Source organism: Cyanistes caeruleus, chromosome 8 (genome assembly GCF_971803275.1).
Source record: "Cyanistes caeruleus chromosome 8, bCyaCae1.hap1.1, whole genome shotgun sequence".
Taxonomy (NCBI): Eukaryota; Metazoa; Chordata; class Aves; order Passeriformes; family Paridae; genus Cyanistes; species Cyanistes caeruleus.
In genome coordinates, this window is record NC_141708.1 from 13,030,178 (window position 1) to 13,045,207 (window position 15,030).

Consider the following 15,030-nt stretch of genomic DNA (forward strand, 5'->3'; position numbering starts at 1 on the left):
AAACAGTTATTTCTAAATTAGTCACAGAGAGATTTGATCATTATGTAAAATTGTCAAGGGACTGAGAAACCTAAATGGATAATCCTTCTGTTTTGTAGGGTCTCCTTTAGGTTTATGTCTGCATGTAAAATATCATTAAAATTGGAAGAGGTTTCTATTTTGATTATTGTCTAATAATGAATTGATGGCTTATGGTGTTTTTTAAATGTCTTACTGTTTCATTTACAGCTTTCTAAGACTCCTATTTTAAGCAAGGTGTCATATGTGAACAGCTTAGATCATCTCTTGAAGGAGAAAGAAGAATCTAGAAGGTTTGTTTCTTAAAGCTGGTTTGAAAAACGTGGGATGGTGTTGTAGAAGCTTGGATTTGCCTTGTCTCCCCTGAATTGATGGAGTTTGATTGGCAGCAAGCTAAGCTTTTCCTGCTGATGCCACCAACTTACAACTGAACTGACAGGACCTACAAGTGTTGCTTAAATTGTAAAAGCTGAATGACAGGCTCCTTCCAAGCAACAAGGAATGATTTGTGATACATCTGTTTACCCCTGAAGAGCCAGGCTAAATTTACTGTTGCCTTTGTTTTAGGTCAGCGAGCCAGCTAGCAGCTGCTGGTCAGGCATGAAATAGAAATATTTATGTAGACTGACTATAGTAGTTTTTTTTAAAGGCATTTGTAGCTCAATATTGGTTGCCGAATTTTGCAGGCTATTGTTGTCTGAGTAGTTACACAGGTCAGTGAACAGAACTAATGAGTATTCTTACAAGAGATCTTTTGGGTAGGAAGTGAAATTGGTTTATGTGTTAATAGCAAGTGGTGGTGATGGGTATATGTGTTTAACTGCTTATGTGATTAACTGTTTTGATTAAAGAATTTGACCCTGGTAGCTATGGGCTGACTGCCATGGAGTAGCAGATACCCCTGTAACTATTGATGTTTAACAAATAAAATGCTTTTTTGCTGGTTAGAAAAAAGTAAACATTCATCCACAAGATGGCAAGTTTTGTGCAATTACAAAACCTTTATTGGTTGAGTATTTGTGTCTGACAAACCAGTGATTGATTGTGCTGCTGGAAATTGATTAGGTTTTGGGAACCATTCACTTTGCCTTGGGTTTTACACATATGCAATGTCCACATGGTTTTACCATGTGTAACTGGCTCCTGACTCCAGGATTCACATTCAGAGCTTGCATTTTGTTGATTTTGTTGTAAATATTAAGTTGTGATGATAATGCTCTACTGCTGCTGTTCTTTCAGGTTAGAGGAAATAGAGAAACAGTTACAGGAAGACATAGAAAGAGATGACAATGCTTCGGGTGGAGAAAATGAGGACAATGCCAGTGGACACGATCTCTCGGAAGAACACAGGTCCTTGCAACTCCACAACTAATTCAATCTTGATCTTTGCTTTTTTAGCCTTTCCACCTCCCCCCAACCTCTCTCTGTTTCCAACAACTGTTAGTATGTTTAATGAGAACCATGTTAAAATCTTTTGGGGTTGGATGGATTTCCTTGGGTGCAACTGTATTCTAACAATTCAGCTTTCACATAAGACTGATGTGTTCATCACCTGCAAATTACATTCTCAAGCAGCAAATAGCTTCTCAGTGTTTGAATTGATAAAAGCTGTTTTGAATTTTACAGGGCATTTATAAAGAGATTTTCAGTAGTAACTTATGTCATACCTGACAAACATCCTGGAGAAGATTTATTTGATTTATCAGCTGCTGGGAAAATCTTCACTCAACATAACCTTGACTTGAGGAATTTTCACTTTGTCCCTCAAAATCATATAGAATATTTGCTTCTTAGGTAAGAATATACTCTTCACTTTGTTGTGTTTATTTGTACAATTTTATTTTATTTTTAACAATTTTAAGATACTGTTTAATCTTTGCATGCAAATGGATTCTGTCTTAGTAAGTAGGCAAGACTGACTCTCTTTCCCTGGAGTTTTCCTTCCTGAGTTAACATTACAGGACAGTAAATTGTAATTTGAAGCTTCCTTCTTTCCTCCTCTGGAATCCTTGAAAAACTTTTTAAATGAGACATTAGGAAAACCAGCTGTTCTGGCCTCTTCCATATTTCTACCACATGGGGCTATCGTTGATAACCTTACCAGTTTGTGGAAGTCAAATGTAGAAGTGAAACATTACAATGAACACAAGCTTAACTATCTGCAGACTGAAAGACCTTTGTGGTTATCTATTTGTGACCTTCTAGTGTTACATTATGTCTGCTGACAGCCTTTTGGTGCTTCCTCCTGGATGGGTCTGGCACTTGAGGCTCCATCTGATGAGGATTGCAGAGGGTCAGGATCTCTGACATCTGTTAGATTCAGTCACTGAGCCACCAACTTGTGTGTGTACATAAACAACTGCTCTGTAACCCAGAGGCATTTCTGCTCTATATTTACAAGGCTGTTGCACTACTAATAGCTGGACAAATACTTGCCTAATGCCACAAGTGTAAATCCTGAAAATTTCTGGTTATTTCATTTGGTATTTTATTCCAAACATCCGTAAGAGGAACTGAGAGAGTTCAGTTACTCTCAAAGGATTTTATATACGTGTGTATGTGCAGTTGTGGGTGTGAAGAGGAGGAGAGTGACTTTTCATCTCTTGAGGAAGTGGTGTTTGTGATACGCTCCTTTGGCTTCAAGCCTTTCTATTACTATGTTTTGGAGATCACAAGGGTATGAACTTCAAAAGCATCTTGTAAATCAGTGACTGGAGGAATGAGAATTAAACTGATCATCCCTTGCAGAAGGCAATTACAATTTAATTGCTTATGCATTCAGCCCAGTAGGCACAGCTGGCACGTACCAGCTGCCCAGTTGGCACATGGAGGCCTTACCAGTCAGGCAGGTAGAGGGTATGTGTAAGAGTTAGGACACAGATCTCTTGCCAGAGTTATGTGATCTAGAGGATAGAGAGGAGACTGAAGAAGGATATGTGGGAAACGGGATATCTTTAATTCAGCTGCTTATGACATCCCTAACTTTCTAAAGAATAATCATAAAATATCCTGAGTTGGAATGAACCCACAAGGATCATCAAGTCCAACTCTTAAGTGAGTGGTCCATACAAAGTTTGAACCCATGAAGTTGGTGTTTTTAGCAGCCTGCTTTGACCAACTGAGCTCATCCTGGTGACTAAAGCTACAATAATTGAGTAACAGCAATGGCACACTTTCTGTTCTTCCAACAGCTACTGTTTGCACCCCGTAAATTTGCACAGTGAGATAGGCTGTGGGGTTTTAATTGCATTAGTTTGTCTCCAGAACCTTTATTTTAAAGGGAATTTTAAAAAGTTTGAAAACAATGTTTTTACTCTCTTAGTCTGAAAGTGTTGGTAAAGGTCATTGGATAGTTAAAAATCTTATTTAATAGTCTCACTGAGCATAGCAGGCTGTATGTGTAGTCAGGCACATTGGTTCATAGTACAATAGTGTAAATCAATGTTTGTTTGGAGCTATTATTCCTACATAATCCATATGTTTCCAGACTGTGTAGTATGGCTTTATAGAGAGAAAGATAGTTATTCTAAATGACATTTGTAAATTTGATTGCTATTAAAAATCAAGGCTTGATTATGATGACATTTTATATAAGTAATAGCATGAGAATAACATCTGTTTTGCGTATTCAGATCTTTCTTTGCTATTGATGATGATCTGAGGGGTGAGAAAGTTCTTATGCTTTTTTGTGAAAGTGATGATGCAACCATTAATTGATTTTTACCCTCTTTCCTTGCCCCCATTTTTCTCTTACAGTTGTGGTATAAGGCAGCAAGTTTTATTAGTTGTTAATGGTGTTCTAAGCTCTGCTTACCACAATACATTGTGTTCCATGCCAATTCTAAAGTGGCTTTTTCAGGTAAGCCTCTGCTATTCATGCAGATATAATAACTCTGTGCGTGTATAATATTTTTCCTGGAAGCCAGTTGAAGTCTGTTCCATTACCAAGTTTTAAATCGGATATTATTTTTTCCTCCTGGGTTCTGATTTGTTCTCCAGTCTGAAATACTTTGATTGTCACTAGGGGTAAAACAATGGAGTGCCTTTTCTCCACACTCTGAGTGAATGCAAAGCTGCATGTCCCTATTCATATATGCTACTGCATTGAAAAAGGACACAGTAGATGAGGAAAGGTGCTGTGGGCCGAACCATGAGCAAATGCTAATCTTATTTTCTCTCACCCTTAGAAAAACCATGCATGCTGCAGTATGCAAAAGTACCATTTTCTACATGTATCCTCTTCTAAATCATCAGTAATACTAGCATTATCAAATAATTTTCATTTGGAAAAGGTACCTTATGGCTCAGGAAGAAGTCTGGAGTCATTCTCAAAGTGTGGTGACTCTCTTTTCAAAATATGTCAGTGTCTGGATCACCAGGAATTTACACAGTGCTGTTTCTCATGAAAATGCCCCCCTCCAGTCTCCATTCTGTTGTTAATTGCCACATTCTAACTGCATCTGAAACAAAAAAAATCTGGACCACCTGGGAAATTCAGTCTGTTGATTGGCTTCCTACATTTGCCAAAAGCAAGTGCTCTTTCATGTCCTTCCCTCCAGCCAGTAAAAAAATTGCCTTCCACCTTTCTGTGAGCTCTGGTGTTCCTCTAATAAGGAAGAAGTGTGAGCCAATTGAGATCAGTTACAGAGCAGGAAACTGTCCAGCACTTGGGGGAGAAAAAGTAGTTTTTGTTGAGCCAGTGAAGTGCTCCAAGAAACCTGAACTGTACTTCATAATCATGTTTTTGTAGTTAAGAGTTATGTGAAAAACTAATAATTCATTTGGGTTTAGTATTACATATATCCAATTTGTCTATCACTTGAAAAGAGTGTAGTTAACTCTGTTGCCTCCACTCCTGCTCAGGGAGCTCAGTTTGATCACAGATGCAAATGGGTTCCAAAGGGGTACGTGATCCTTTCTATTCTCTTAAACCTCAAAACTTGTTTATAAACCAACATGGGGTTACAGCATTCTGATACTGTAAATAATTAAAGTATTCATGTCATCTTTGCACTGCTTGAAATAATCAGTATTCACAGTATTCTGTTCTCATTGGTGTATCTTGCTTTAGAGGCTTTGGGACTAGATTTTTTTGTTTGTTTGTATTTTAATCTGTTACTCATTTTACTCTGCTGGGAAGTTTGGTGGTGTTTTTGTTCTGGTTTGATGTGTTTTTGGTTTTTTTTTCCCTAATTGAAAGTAAACTGATGCTGTCATGCAGCCTGGTTTTTAATGTGTAGCTTCTCCTCTCTTCACAGATGATGTCTATTCATATTGACCACTGTGTTTCCACCAAGATCTTAGAGAGATTGATGGAGCTAACACTAAAAAACTGTAAGTATTTGAAGGATGGAAAACTGACCACCTGAATGAAAGCACTTCTCCTCTCTTCAGTTTAGAAAAATGTTAGTGAGGAAGTAAAAGGTTCTAGTTCTGTAGGGTGATTTTGGCTTGAATTTAGACTCTATTTTTACTAAAGTAATGCAGAAATGCTGTGGGCTGACCTTCAGTGAGTGTGTGCAGCCTGTATCCCAGTATGTGGTCCTAGCACATACCTCCAAAGTAGTGCATCCTGTTCAGAGCCTTTTAAACTCCTGGTATTTCACAAATAGAATTGACCTGAAGAGAAGCTCAGTCTGCTAACAATTTTGCCTTCCTTTCCATCTTTTACTTTGGATGATGCAGACATTTGTATCTTAAGGATTACAAGGAGTTTTCCCCCCTGTCATACCCAGTATGTAGCACTTCATGATTTGCTTTCCAGATAAATGACAAAAGTGAAGTGAATCATACACCTGCACAGAAACACTGAAGGATCTACTTCAGCCCACAGTGCTGCTAATGTCTTCTGTGTTTTGTCTTCTTCCTTTGTCTGTACTCAAATATTTCTCCACTACAAGTTCCTTTGTTTGCTTCCCATGTCTTCATTCAGATCCATCAAAAGTGATATTAATTTAAGATTACCAGTTAATATTGTTAATGTGGTTCTTTTGGAGTATTTGCTCAGGCCTGTCCAAACTATACCCTGTATTTTAATTCTTGTTTGAAATCAGGGCTGATACCAGAGAGAATGTAGCCTCCTTTATTTTGTGCCTTGCTGGCATTAGGCTTGATTCTGAATGAACAGCTCAAGATAATGAAATGAACATTCAAACAATTAATTAAGGCTGGGAGCTCCCTGTTTACCACTTCTGTTCCAGTAACCTTGCCTGGTTTCAAATCTTAGCTTCTCTTCCAGTCCCACTGTGTGATAACACCCTCTTGCCTTTACCTACACAGGCAGTAATTTATCTCTTAGACAAAAATATTGTTTTTGTCTAAGCCTTGTTGCTTGTTCTGCTGTTTGTGATGAAAGAGAACTATGACAGAAAATGGGTGGAATTTGAAAGTAATTGACCTGTTATGTAGGCAAGATGTTTCCCTAGTGTAAAATACCATATTAGAATTTTTTCCTCCCTCCTTGTTCTGAAAATAAGCTTACTGTTTAATGTACTGACTACTCTGAGATGAGAGCTGCTAGAATTGATGCAAACTGCTAAGCTTATTTGTTTCCCTTAAAAGGAACTAATGCTAAGAACTAAATTTAAACTAATCTATTCCATGTATTTTATTTGTAGCTTCCATCAATGGTAAACAGTTTAAACCATGGATTCCTTCAATAGCTGATATATCAGCTGTTTTTGTCAATATGGGTATTGGATTCAGATCTCTCTTTCCACTGCAACATCTTCAACCCTCCTTCAATGAACATGATATTTTGTAAGTGTTTTCCTTTTGATACTTTTTGCCTAGATCCTGTGAAAGCAAGTCTTGTGCTTAGAATGTAGAATCAGATGGTTCTTCTTTATTTCCTTTCCCATACTCTATAAGTTCTTGGCTCAGGTTTTAGTAAGAATAAACAACCCTGGAATTCAAATTCAATGCCTTCTAGGTAAGGATTCAGCAAACCAGAGCATTGTCCTTTGTCCTGCATCTTCCTAATGAAGGTTTACAGGAATATTGGCTGAATAGCTGGGCAGTAATTGGCTGCAAGTTGAGTTAGATGTGTGTGTTAGATTCTCTGTAACTGAGGATTATTTTAATTTGAAGGCATTTTAATGAATGCAGGATTTTTTTTTTCTCTTCAGTTTGATGTCAATAAGCCTTTGTGGGCTTTTGAATTGTTCATTTTTTGCTTAAACTGTGTTTTTTCTATTAGAAGTCAGGTGCAAGAAACAGAGAGTCAACAACGGCCAAGGGGATGTGTAGCCTTTGCCAGTCCAGCATTCCCCACTCTGCTTAAAAGCAATTTAATTAATGTGATTAAGGTGAGAAAATGCCAAGGTTTTTGTGGGTTGGGTTTCTTTTTTTGTGTGCGTATTTTCTTTTGGGAGGGAGGACAGGGTTTGCAATCTAGTCCTGAGTGGGTGTTTGAGTAGGTGCTATCCTGAGACTTCAGCTTCACATTCAGCAGAGTTTATTGCAGAGTTTTGCTGCCTCCCTTTTACAGCTGTGGCACTTTATAGAACATCTTGGCTCTCTCACATAGAAGAAACTATCAACTGATTTCAATTTTCAGTATTACTGGAGTATTTAGAAAATCTTTTGGCCTTTCCTTCAGTTAAAGAAGGATTATCTATGTAGTAAAGAAAAATCTTTCCTGCTCCAGTAGTGTTTGGGGAATATTGCCATTGCTGAAAATAAATGAGCCTCCAGCAGGTTCATTAAAAAAAGGGTGCTATTACTGGGGGATGGGATATGTTACTAAACAAGTGTTGCCAAAACAATACATCATTTGAGGTACATTTTAATGTGAGTGTGGAAAACTTAATTCATCATGCTTCAAAATATGCTAAAACACTTCCATATTTTAATGCTTTGTATTTCTTTTAAAGTTTCTAGTTTTCTGTACATCAGTAATTAATGATGGATATACTGACCAAGAAATATGGCTGCTGCTTATATTGCTACTTAAAATAAGCTTGGAGAAACAGTTAAAAAACCATTTTCCAATAGATTTTCAGTGCCTTTTTGTGAAGCTTCTGACGAGTATAAAAGACTGGGATACAAAGGTAACTTCATAAATTTATTGAACTAGATCTGTAGCTTTGTGAAACTGCAACTTATGTTTTGAAGTTTTCTTTTTTGACATATCAGAAAAGTACTGGCTGAAAATCTAACATAGAATTTTCTACAATAGTATGTATAATAATATGAAAAATTCAAAGTTTTGTGTTTTTGTGAGATTTAGGAAGTGAGAGGGTATACTGAATGGGTTTTTGTTGCGTGATGTGGAGTTGCCTGTCCTCTTCCACAACAGTTCATTGATCTTAAGATTATGTGTGGTAAAATAGCTGTATGGTTAAAATGATTAGTCTGAAAGAATGAAGAAGTTATTTCACTATGGTAAGATGTCATTTAGAATATTCTGATGTCAGCTACCCTATTTTAAATTGTATTTAGCACACCCACCTCCTGGTGCAGCACAGAATTTTTTTTATGTACATCGCCTCTCGTTAGATCGGTTCCTTTTATCACTTATGCTGCCTGTGTTTCTAGGGAGTAGATGTGTGCTGCTTTGCAAATAAAGCAAACAGCCATTCTTCAGTTTCAGGAGGCTTTGTTGTTCTTTTAAAGGTGCCTGAGCTGTGCCTGGCAGTGAGTGAACTCTCCAGTAATCACCATAACCTCCTGTGGCTTGTTCAGCTCATGCCCAGCTGGATCACACGTGGACGGTAATGACACTGTCATGTCAGGAATACAGAGGATCTTTAACAGCTGGGTTATTTGTTTAAGCTTGAAGTCTGAAAAATGCAATATTTATTACATGGCACTTTAAAAAAAAAAAAGGATTAATTTTCTCATATGTTACAGATGTATGTGCAATTCTTGGTGTGCATGTATAGCTTCCTGATCACTTCTGCTGTGAAAAAGGGTTGTTAAAGCTTTTATGTAGTTTCTGGGCTGTGGATTCTTGGTAGCCTGTGGCAAAAAAAGGTTTAGCTTTAGGTTCTGACATCCATCACTCTAATTCTTGTCTGAGTGACCAAAATTTAAATTTTATTTTGGGTGGTTCACGTCTGCTTCTAAGCATCATTTTGAGTTCTACATCTTTGAAATTAGTAAATTATAATGTAACTGAGTGAGCAGAATTAGTTGGGTCAATAACTTCACGCTTGGAGACAGGTGTCTAACACTGTTTACTTGTGCAGAAGCTGAGCTACAATGAGATTAAGGGTACTTCTGTTTTACTAGCCTACTTACTGGTTTATATAGCACCTATATTCAGAAAATCCAGTTTAATAGTTGCAAGCAAGTTTATGTCTAGGGAAGACATGCATAGCCTCACATACTTTGTAGAAACTGTGAGAAATTCTAAGGGAAATAATTTAAAAATTATTTTTCAGGGAAGTAAGAAGACGTCTTAGCCTAGTGATAATTGCAAAATTTCTTCATAAAAGGCATGTTGAAATACCTGATGACAGTGACAAGCAGGTACTTCTTACTTGTGTTGTCTTTGTAGAATTTGGAAGTTTAGAAAACATATATTGTATGCTTGTGGTTTGTTTTAATATTGTAAGCTAGTTTTCAAGAACCTTGCCAAATGACCAATTAATAATTTTCTGTTTAGATCAGTATTAAAAGTGTATTTGCATGTGTGTAATCTGCATGTTCTGCAGCTTGTGCTTGTTTATATGCCTAGACATTAATTTTCAACATTGGAAAGAGGTCTGTGCTTATTATTCAAAGCATGAAAACTTCTTTTTTAGTTAAAAAGGCCTTTTCTGTTCTTGTCTTAATGGACAACTTATATTATAGTGGCACTCAATTTCCAACTTTCTGTTGTTAGTAAATCAGTCCAATTTGTTAATGCTTGTATCTGTAGATGTTTCTTCTGCATCACTTTCTGGTGTGTATGAAACCTTCTTATCTACTGAAGAAGATGAGAGAGATGAGAAAAGAACAGGAGGAGCATAAAGATTATGAAGTTCATGCAAAGCTAGAACATGAGGTATATAGCCAATAGTGCTTTTGTTTCTTTATGCATCTTTTTTATCTTATATATAATATTTTATGTTTTACACAATTTGGGGAATGTTTATTTTACTTTTCAACAGTTCTGTTTGTGGAACTGTAAATGCACTGTTTTGGTATTCATCTTTAAAATATTATTAATTTTGGTTACAATCATGGAGGAAGGAAAGGAGCATGTGGTGGAGGAACCTGTGTTGTGTTGTTTTGGAAACAGGGAAATGGTCAGATTTCCTGAGTCATGGGGAAGTCTTGAGTATCTGCTTCTGTAATCAGGGGACAATCTTCCCTCCCTTCTGATGTAATCAGTGAAAACTGTTTGGTGTGGAGCCAAACCTTCATCTGCAGGCTTCAGAAAAAGATTTATCAATCTTTTATTAATCTCTTCTCTCAAACAAGTGTTTGGAAGATTTAGTGTTTCCATCCATCCAAAGACTGAATATTGGTTTGGTTATTTGAGTGATTATCACAGAATCTCTCAGCCAGTGTTTTGATCTGGGGTAGATGATGGGAAAATAAAGCCAAATGCTGAATTTAATTTTCAATTATTAAAACCACGTTTTTTTTATGGGTTGCTTAGGTTATTTAAAATGGAATAATACTGGTTTAAAATGTTTCTAATAAGTGAATATACTGTTTCAAATTAGTTATTTAGGCAGATATGTTGATATATCTGTTCATTGGCCTGGCTGTTGGAGGATTCATTCCAGAAAGCAGAGATAGTTCTGTTTCTAGATGAGAAGAGTTATAATGGTGCTTTGACTGCTAAAGTTCTTTTGATTTCTCTCCAGGTCTACTACCTAATCTATGTCCTCCTTCATCTAGTCAATGAAGCCAGTTTCCTTGATGTTGTAAATGCTAGTCAAAGGGTAAGTAACTTTAGGGGCTAGACCTTTAAATTTTAAAATATTGTTTATCATGCACATTTAGTCTGTTTTAGGAAGAGCTATCATATGATGGAAGATAACCAGTGCATAATAGCACCGGGGGAAACTTTTGTTCTGGGCAAAGTAAATGTAGAAGAACTTCTGTGTGTTCACTGCAGAGAAATGAAACCTTTATTCTGTGTTTGTGAACTGAGCTACCTCCAAACATAAGGCTGTGAAGGAGCAGGAATTTGTTGTGTTAATCTTTCTCAGAAAGTACCTGGAGATAAACTTAACGCAGAAATTCTAAGTCAAATTATTCTATCAATTTGGGAAGTAGGATTTAGATTTTTTCAGTCTAGGAGAAAACCACTTAAAAAATATCCAGTGAAATGTTTTCAAGCACGTTTCAGTTTCCTATGCTGGAGGGCAGCAAGTGAAAGCAAGGGCTGTAGCTCTTCTCTGTAGTGGTAGCTCCTTTGTGCCATGTGATGTGAACATCTGCTAAGTAATACTTTCTACTAAGCCTTTCAATATTTCTGTTCAGATTTCTGTGATCATTTGCTGGGAGTTGCTTGCTGCAAGGTTTTTGTGTAAACCTTCTGCCCTGTGGAATCACTCTTGGCTTTTAAGAAATCTGTCATAGGAATTGTTTGAGAGAGAGAAACCAGTAATATTTGGCTACATTTGGATGCTTAAGTGTCTCAGTATATTACTTAGATTTATGGAGAAATTGATATTTTCAACTTTATTTTTAATGTCTCACTTTCTTAACAAAGAAAGATTTTATTATTCATTGACCTGTTAGCCATCAAGTGGCAAGAGGAGTGTGGCTGAATATTGTGCAGGCTAGACTTGTGTAAAATCAATTTTACCTACTTTATTTCTGCCCCTCTTCCAGTTAGAAGGGGATAAATTGTGGTGGCCTTGGGACACCAGCAAATGTTTATAAATAGAATTTCAGCATGTCTCACCTGTTCTGCAGAGCGGAGCCTCTTGGCAGCTGTTCAGTGAGAGACTGAAAACAGGAATTTTATGAAGAAACTAACAGAATGTGAAAGACCTTGGGAGTCATTATCGGGAGATCATGAAGTACAAAACAGCTTTATTAAAGTAATCAGAAATTTAGAGAAAATAAAAGATGAACGCATAAAACCTTGGATATATTTTACCTGCTCAGCCAATTCCTACAAAAGAAATTACCTGAGTCATCATTACTGAAAAGGTTATTTTCAGCTATTGTAACTTCAGAACTTTTTTTGCTGATAAAAGATGAATGACAATTCACTTTTTGCTATTTTGGGGGCTGAAAGAATTTGCAAATTAGTTAGTAGGAACTTTAGAATTTGTGTTGTATAGCTCTGCTATGCTTTGAAGTTGCTTTTAAAAACTCTTAGACCTGGTTTACCAGGGGCATGCCAGCAACAGATAGAGGATCTTGTGGTCTTGTTCTCTTTCTTTTTCCTTTAACTGTGTATTTCTGGGAAAAATTCAAACTGAAGCATGTATTTTTTAGATTGATATAATGTTTGTATAAAGCCTGTAGTTTTGACATGAAGGATTTAATGGCTGTACACTTTTGTCTTTATTTAGCAACACTTACTGAAGCTTTGTCGTGCCTTAGATAAGCATGTAAAAGGTGATATTAGGGAAGATGCAAGAATGTTTTATCGGTCTAAGGTAAGATGCAAAACTTGATTTTTCTGTTTTGTTTTGATTTTAGGATGGTTTTTAGTGTTTGTGATGCATGTTGTTCCCTCATCTCAGCCCTGGGAATTCTAGGAGTTCCTCATGGTCTTGGGGGTTTTTTTTCCTATTTTTCTCTCTTTTCATGTCATGTCTTTGCATGGGCATAAATACATGCCCATTTTAAATCACTGAAAATACTCCTTATGTTAACAATGGGACTCTTAATAGCTCTAAAATGTGACTGATCTTTGCTTTAGCCAGGCATCTCCATGTTTAGGCCCACAGAGTTGCTCTGTTTCTCTTTGTGACAGTCACTGGTAGCTGACTCCAATTGTAAGAGCGGGCCTACCTGCAGGGCAGGATACAGAGGACTGAAAAAGTTGCCTGTCCTGCACAACTCTCCATTTTATTTCTCCAATGAATGAACTGATTAAAGATGCTTTGGATTTAAGCCAATTATGTATGTGACGTAGCATCAAGCTTGCACAGCTGCCTTTTGTTTGCTTTGTCCTGTGAGCCTTGCTACTGGTAGTCCTAATTTTGTGACCTTCATGCTTTGCATGCTGTTGTAACAAACCAAGTCAGCTCAGTGATAAGAGTGACCAGCCTCAACTTTGAAAAGCCTTGGCTTCTTTGGCTTTAAATCAGACATTTACAGTTGTGTGTTTCCTTACCTCTCAAAAACATTCTTCTTTTCTTACTCAGACAGATTAGTGGAGCATGGATCCTTTTAACAAGTTAATTACTCTCGCCTTGGAGTGTTGTACCTCAGGTTGCTTTCACTTCTATTTCTATTGGCCTTTGCACTGAGAGGGGAAAATCTTACTCTGGCTTTCTCCATTGCTTCATTGGTGTAATGTGGCAGTAACTTCTAGAGGATGCGACTCACAGCACAGCACATGAAGCAAATCTGTGTAAATGGCTTGGATTAAACAACTGCTTGTGATGGGCTATGAAAAGCAGTTTTCTGTACAAGGAATTTGTTTCAGAAGCAGCCAGTGCTGCCACAAAACTGCTTTTGTGGCCACAGTTGCACCTGTTCTACGTACAATCAGACTTGTGTGACAAACCTCATTTCCCAGGGATGAGGTGTTTGGAAGCCAGAGGTTTGCCTGATGATTCCAAACATTTAACCTGAGGAGTCATGTGTCTCTAATGTGTTTGTGGAGTGCATGACTTTGAATTCAGAGTCAGGAGTTACAGGGATCTGAAGTTGAGGTGATGATGCTTTGTGACAATAAAATTGTTCCTTTCCAGTAAACCTTGTATCTTGGGTTATCTGGGGGTTTTTGGAGTTTGAAGCTGTGAGGGGGAACACAGGGTATGATTTTTGTCTTTTTTAACATAAATGGCTAAATTAATCAGTGTGAATTTGCAGGTGAAAGGCTTGGCTGCTAGGATATATGGGAAATGGCAGGATGTGATACAAACCACTCGGCTTACTCAGGTACTGTTTTCTGAAACCATTTTCTCTCTTCCCACATTGTGGAGTGCATTTAACTCATTTTTTAGCACTTGAAAGTGGCATATTCTTTTCAAGAGATTTTCTTTTTCAACATAAATGGCATGGCTGTGGAATACACTTAGATGCATTAGAATGGATTTTAATTACAATTCTTACTTTGCTGGCTTCAATAGAAGCAGGATTTTCTCTCCATCCCTAAAAGCACTGGTTTTGTAAAGGTGTGTGTAATACATTGAAATCCCAGTCCTGAGTCAAGTCACAGGGCCTGTCTCTGATTACAGCTATTAGGAGATGCTTCCAAAAGGACATTGGGGCAGGAATGCAATGAGGCACATCCTGCTGTGGTCTGGCACCATGTGGCTTTGAGACTTCTTGAGTCCAGGGCTTTATTCAGTTTAAGGACTCTCAACAGCTCTTCCCTCTTTTAATGTGTCAAATTTCATGCCATGATTAGTCAAAGCCTCTCAGGTTTGTAAAAGTAATAAATAATGCCTTGTTAAGTCTCAGAAATACTTGCCTTTGTGACACCTAGCTGGCCTTGGTAGAATAGGTGGATAATTTCTATTGATACTCAAAGTTCAGAGCTCTTTTTTCCAGCTTTGGCTTGTAAGGCTTATGTTGTAATGTGATCAGGCTGACTGTTTGAGTCTTGTCTTGGAACATAAAGCTATCTCTCTTGGAAAAGCTTAGCTTTCCAGTAATGCAGAGTATCATTTACCTAAAATTTAAATTATACATATGTGCCTAGTGTGGATTGCAGTTAAAAAATGTGTAATTGACCATTTGGAAAGACTATTAATTACTCCCAACAATGGGAAAAAAAAAGTTTTGTGTAGTGTGTGTGATATTTCATGTTCTAGAGCAAGGAGTGACACATGTAACACATGGCTGCAGAATCTACTTAGCAATTAATGAAAGTTGATAATGAGGTGGCTCTTTCAGTGTTGTTTTTTCAGAGATTTTTGGGGTTGATTCACATAT

The 15,030-nt window shown here is 37.2% G+C and overlaps 1 protein-coding gene across 13 annotated transcripts in view; it reads left to right on the forward strand.

The window, feature by feature from the left end:
- Positions 1 to 15,030, forward strand: part of SLF2 (SMC5/6 complex localization factor 2) — a 65,919-nt gene that overhangs the window by 49,437 nt on the left and 1,452 nt on the right. For 4 of the 13 annotated variants that reach the window (XM_023929767.2, XM_086899103.1, XM_086899107.1 and 1 more), the window contains 14 exons: positions 229 to 311; positions 1,258 to 1,368; positions 1,645 to 1,812; positions 3,775 to 3,877; positions 5,277 to 5,352; positions 6,636 to 6,777; positions 7,217 to 7,325; positions 7,893 to 8,069; positions 8,635 to 8,732; positions 9,405 to 9,492; positions 9,884 to 10,009; positions 10,821 to 10,898; positions 12,489 to 12,575; positions 13,963 to 14,031. In XM_023929767.2, coding sequence (XP_023785535.2) covers positions 229 to 311; positions 1,258 to 1,368; positions 1,645 to 1,812; positions 3,775 to 3,877; positions 5,277 to 5,352; positions 6,636 to 6,777; positions 7,217 to 7,325; positions 7,893 to 8,069; positions 8,635 to 8,732; positions 9,405 to 9,492; positions 9,884 to 10,009; positions 10,821 to 10,898; positions 12,489 to 12,575; positions 13,963 to 14,031 — 1,515 coding nt within the window. The other 9 variants (XM_086899104.1, XM_086899109.1, XM_086899108.1 and 6 more) reach the window with 5 other exon arrangements.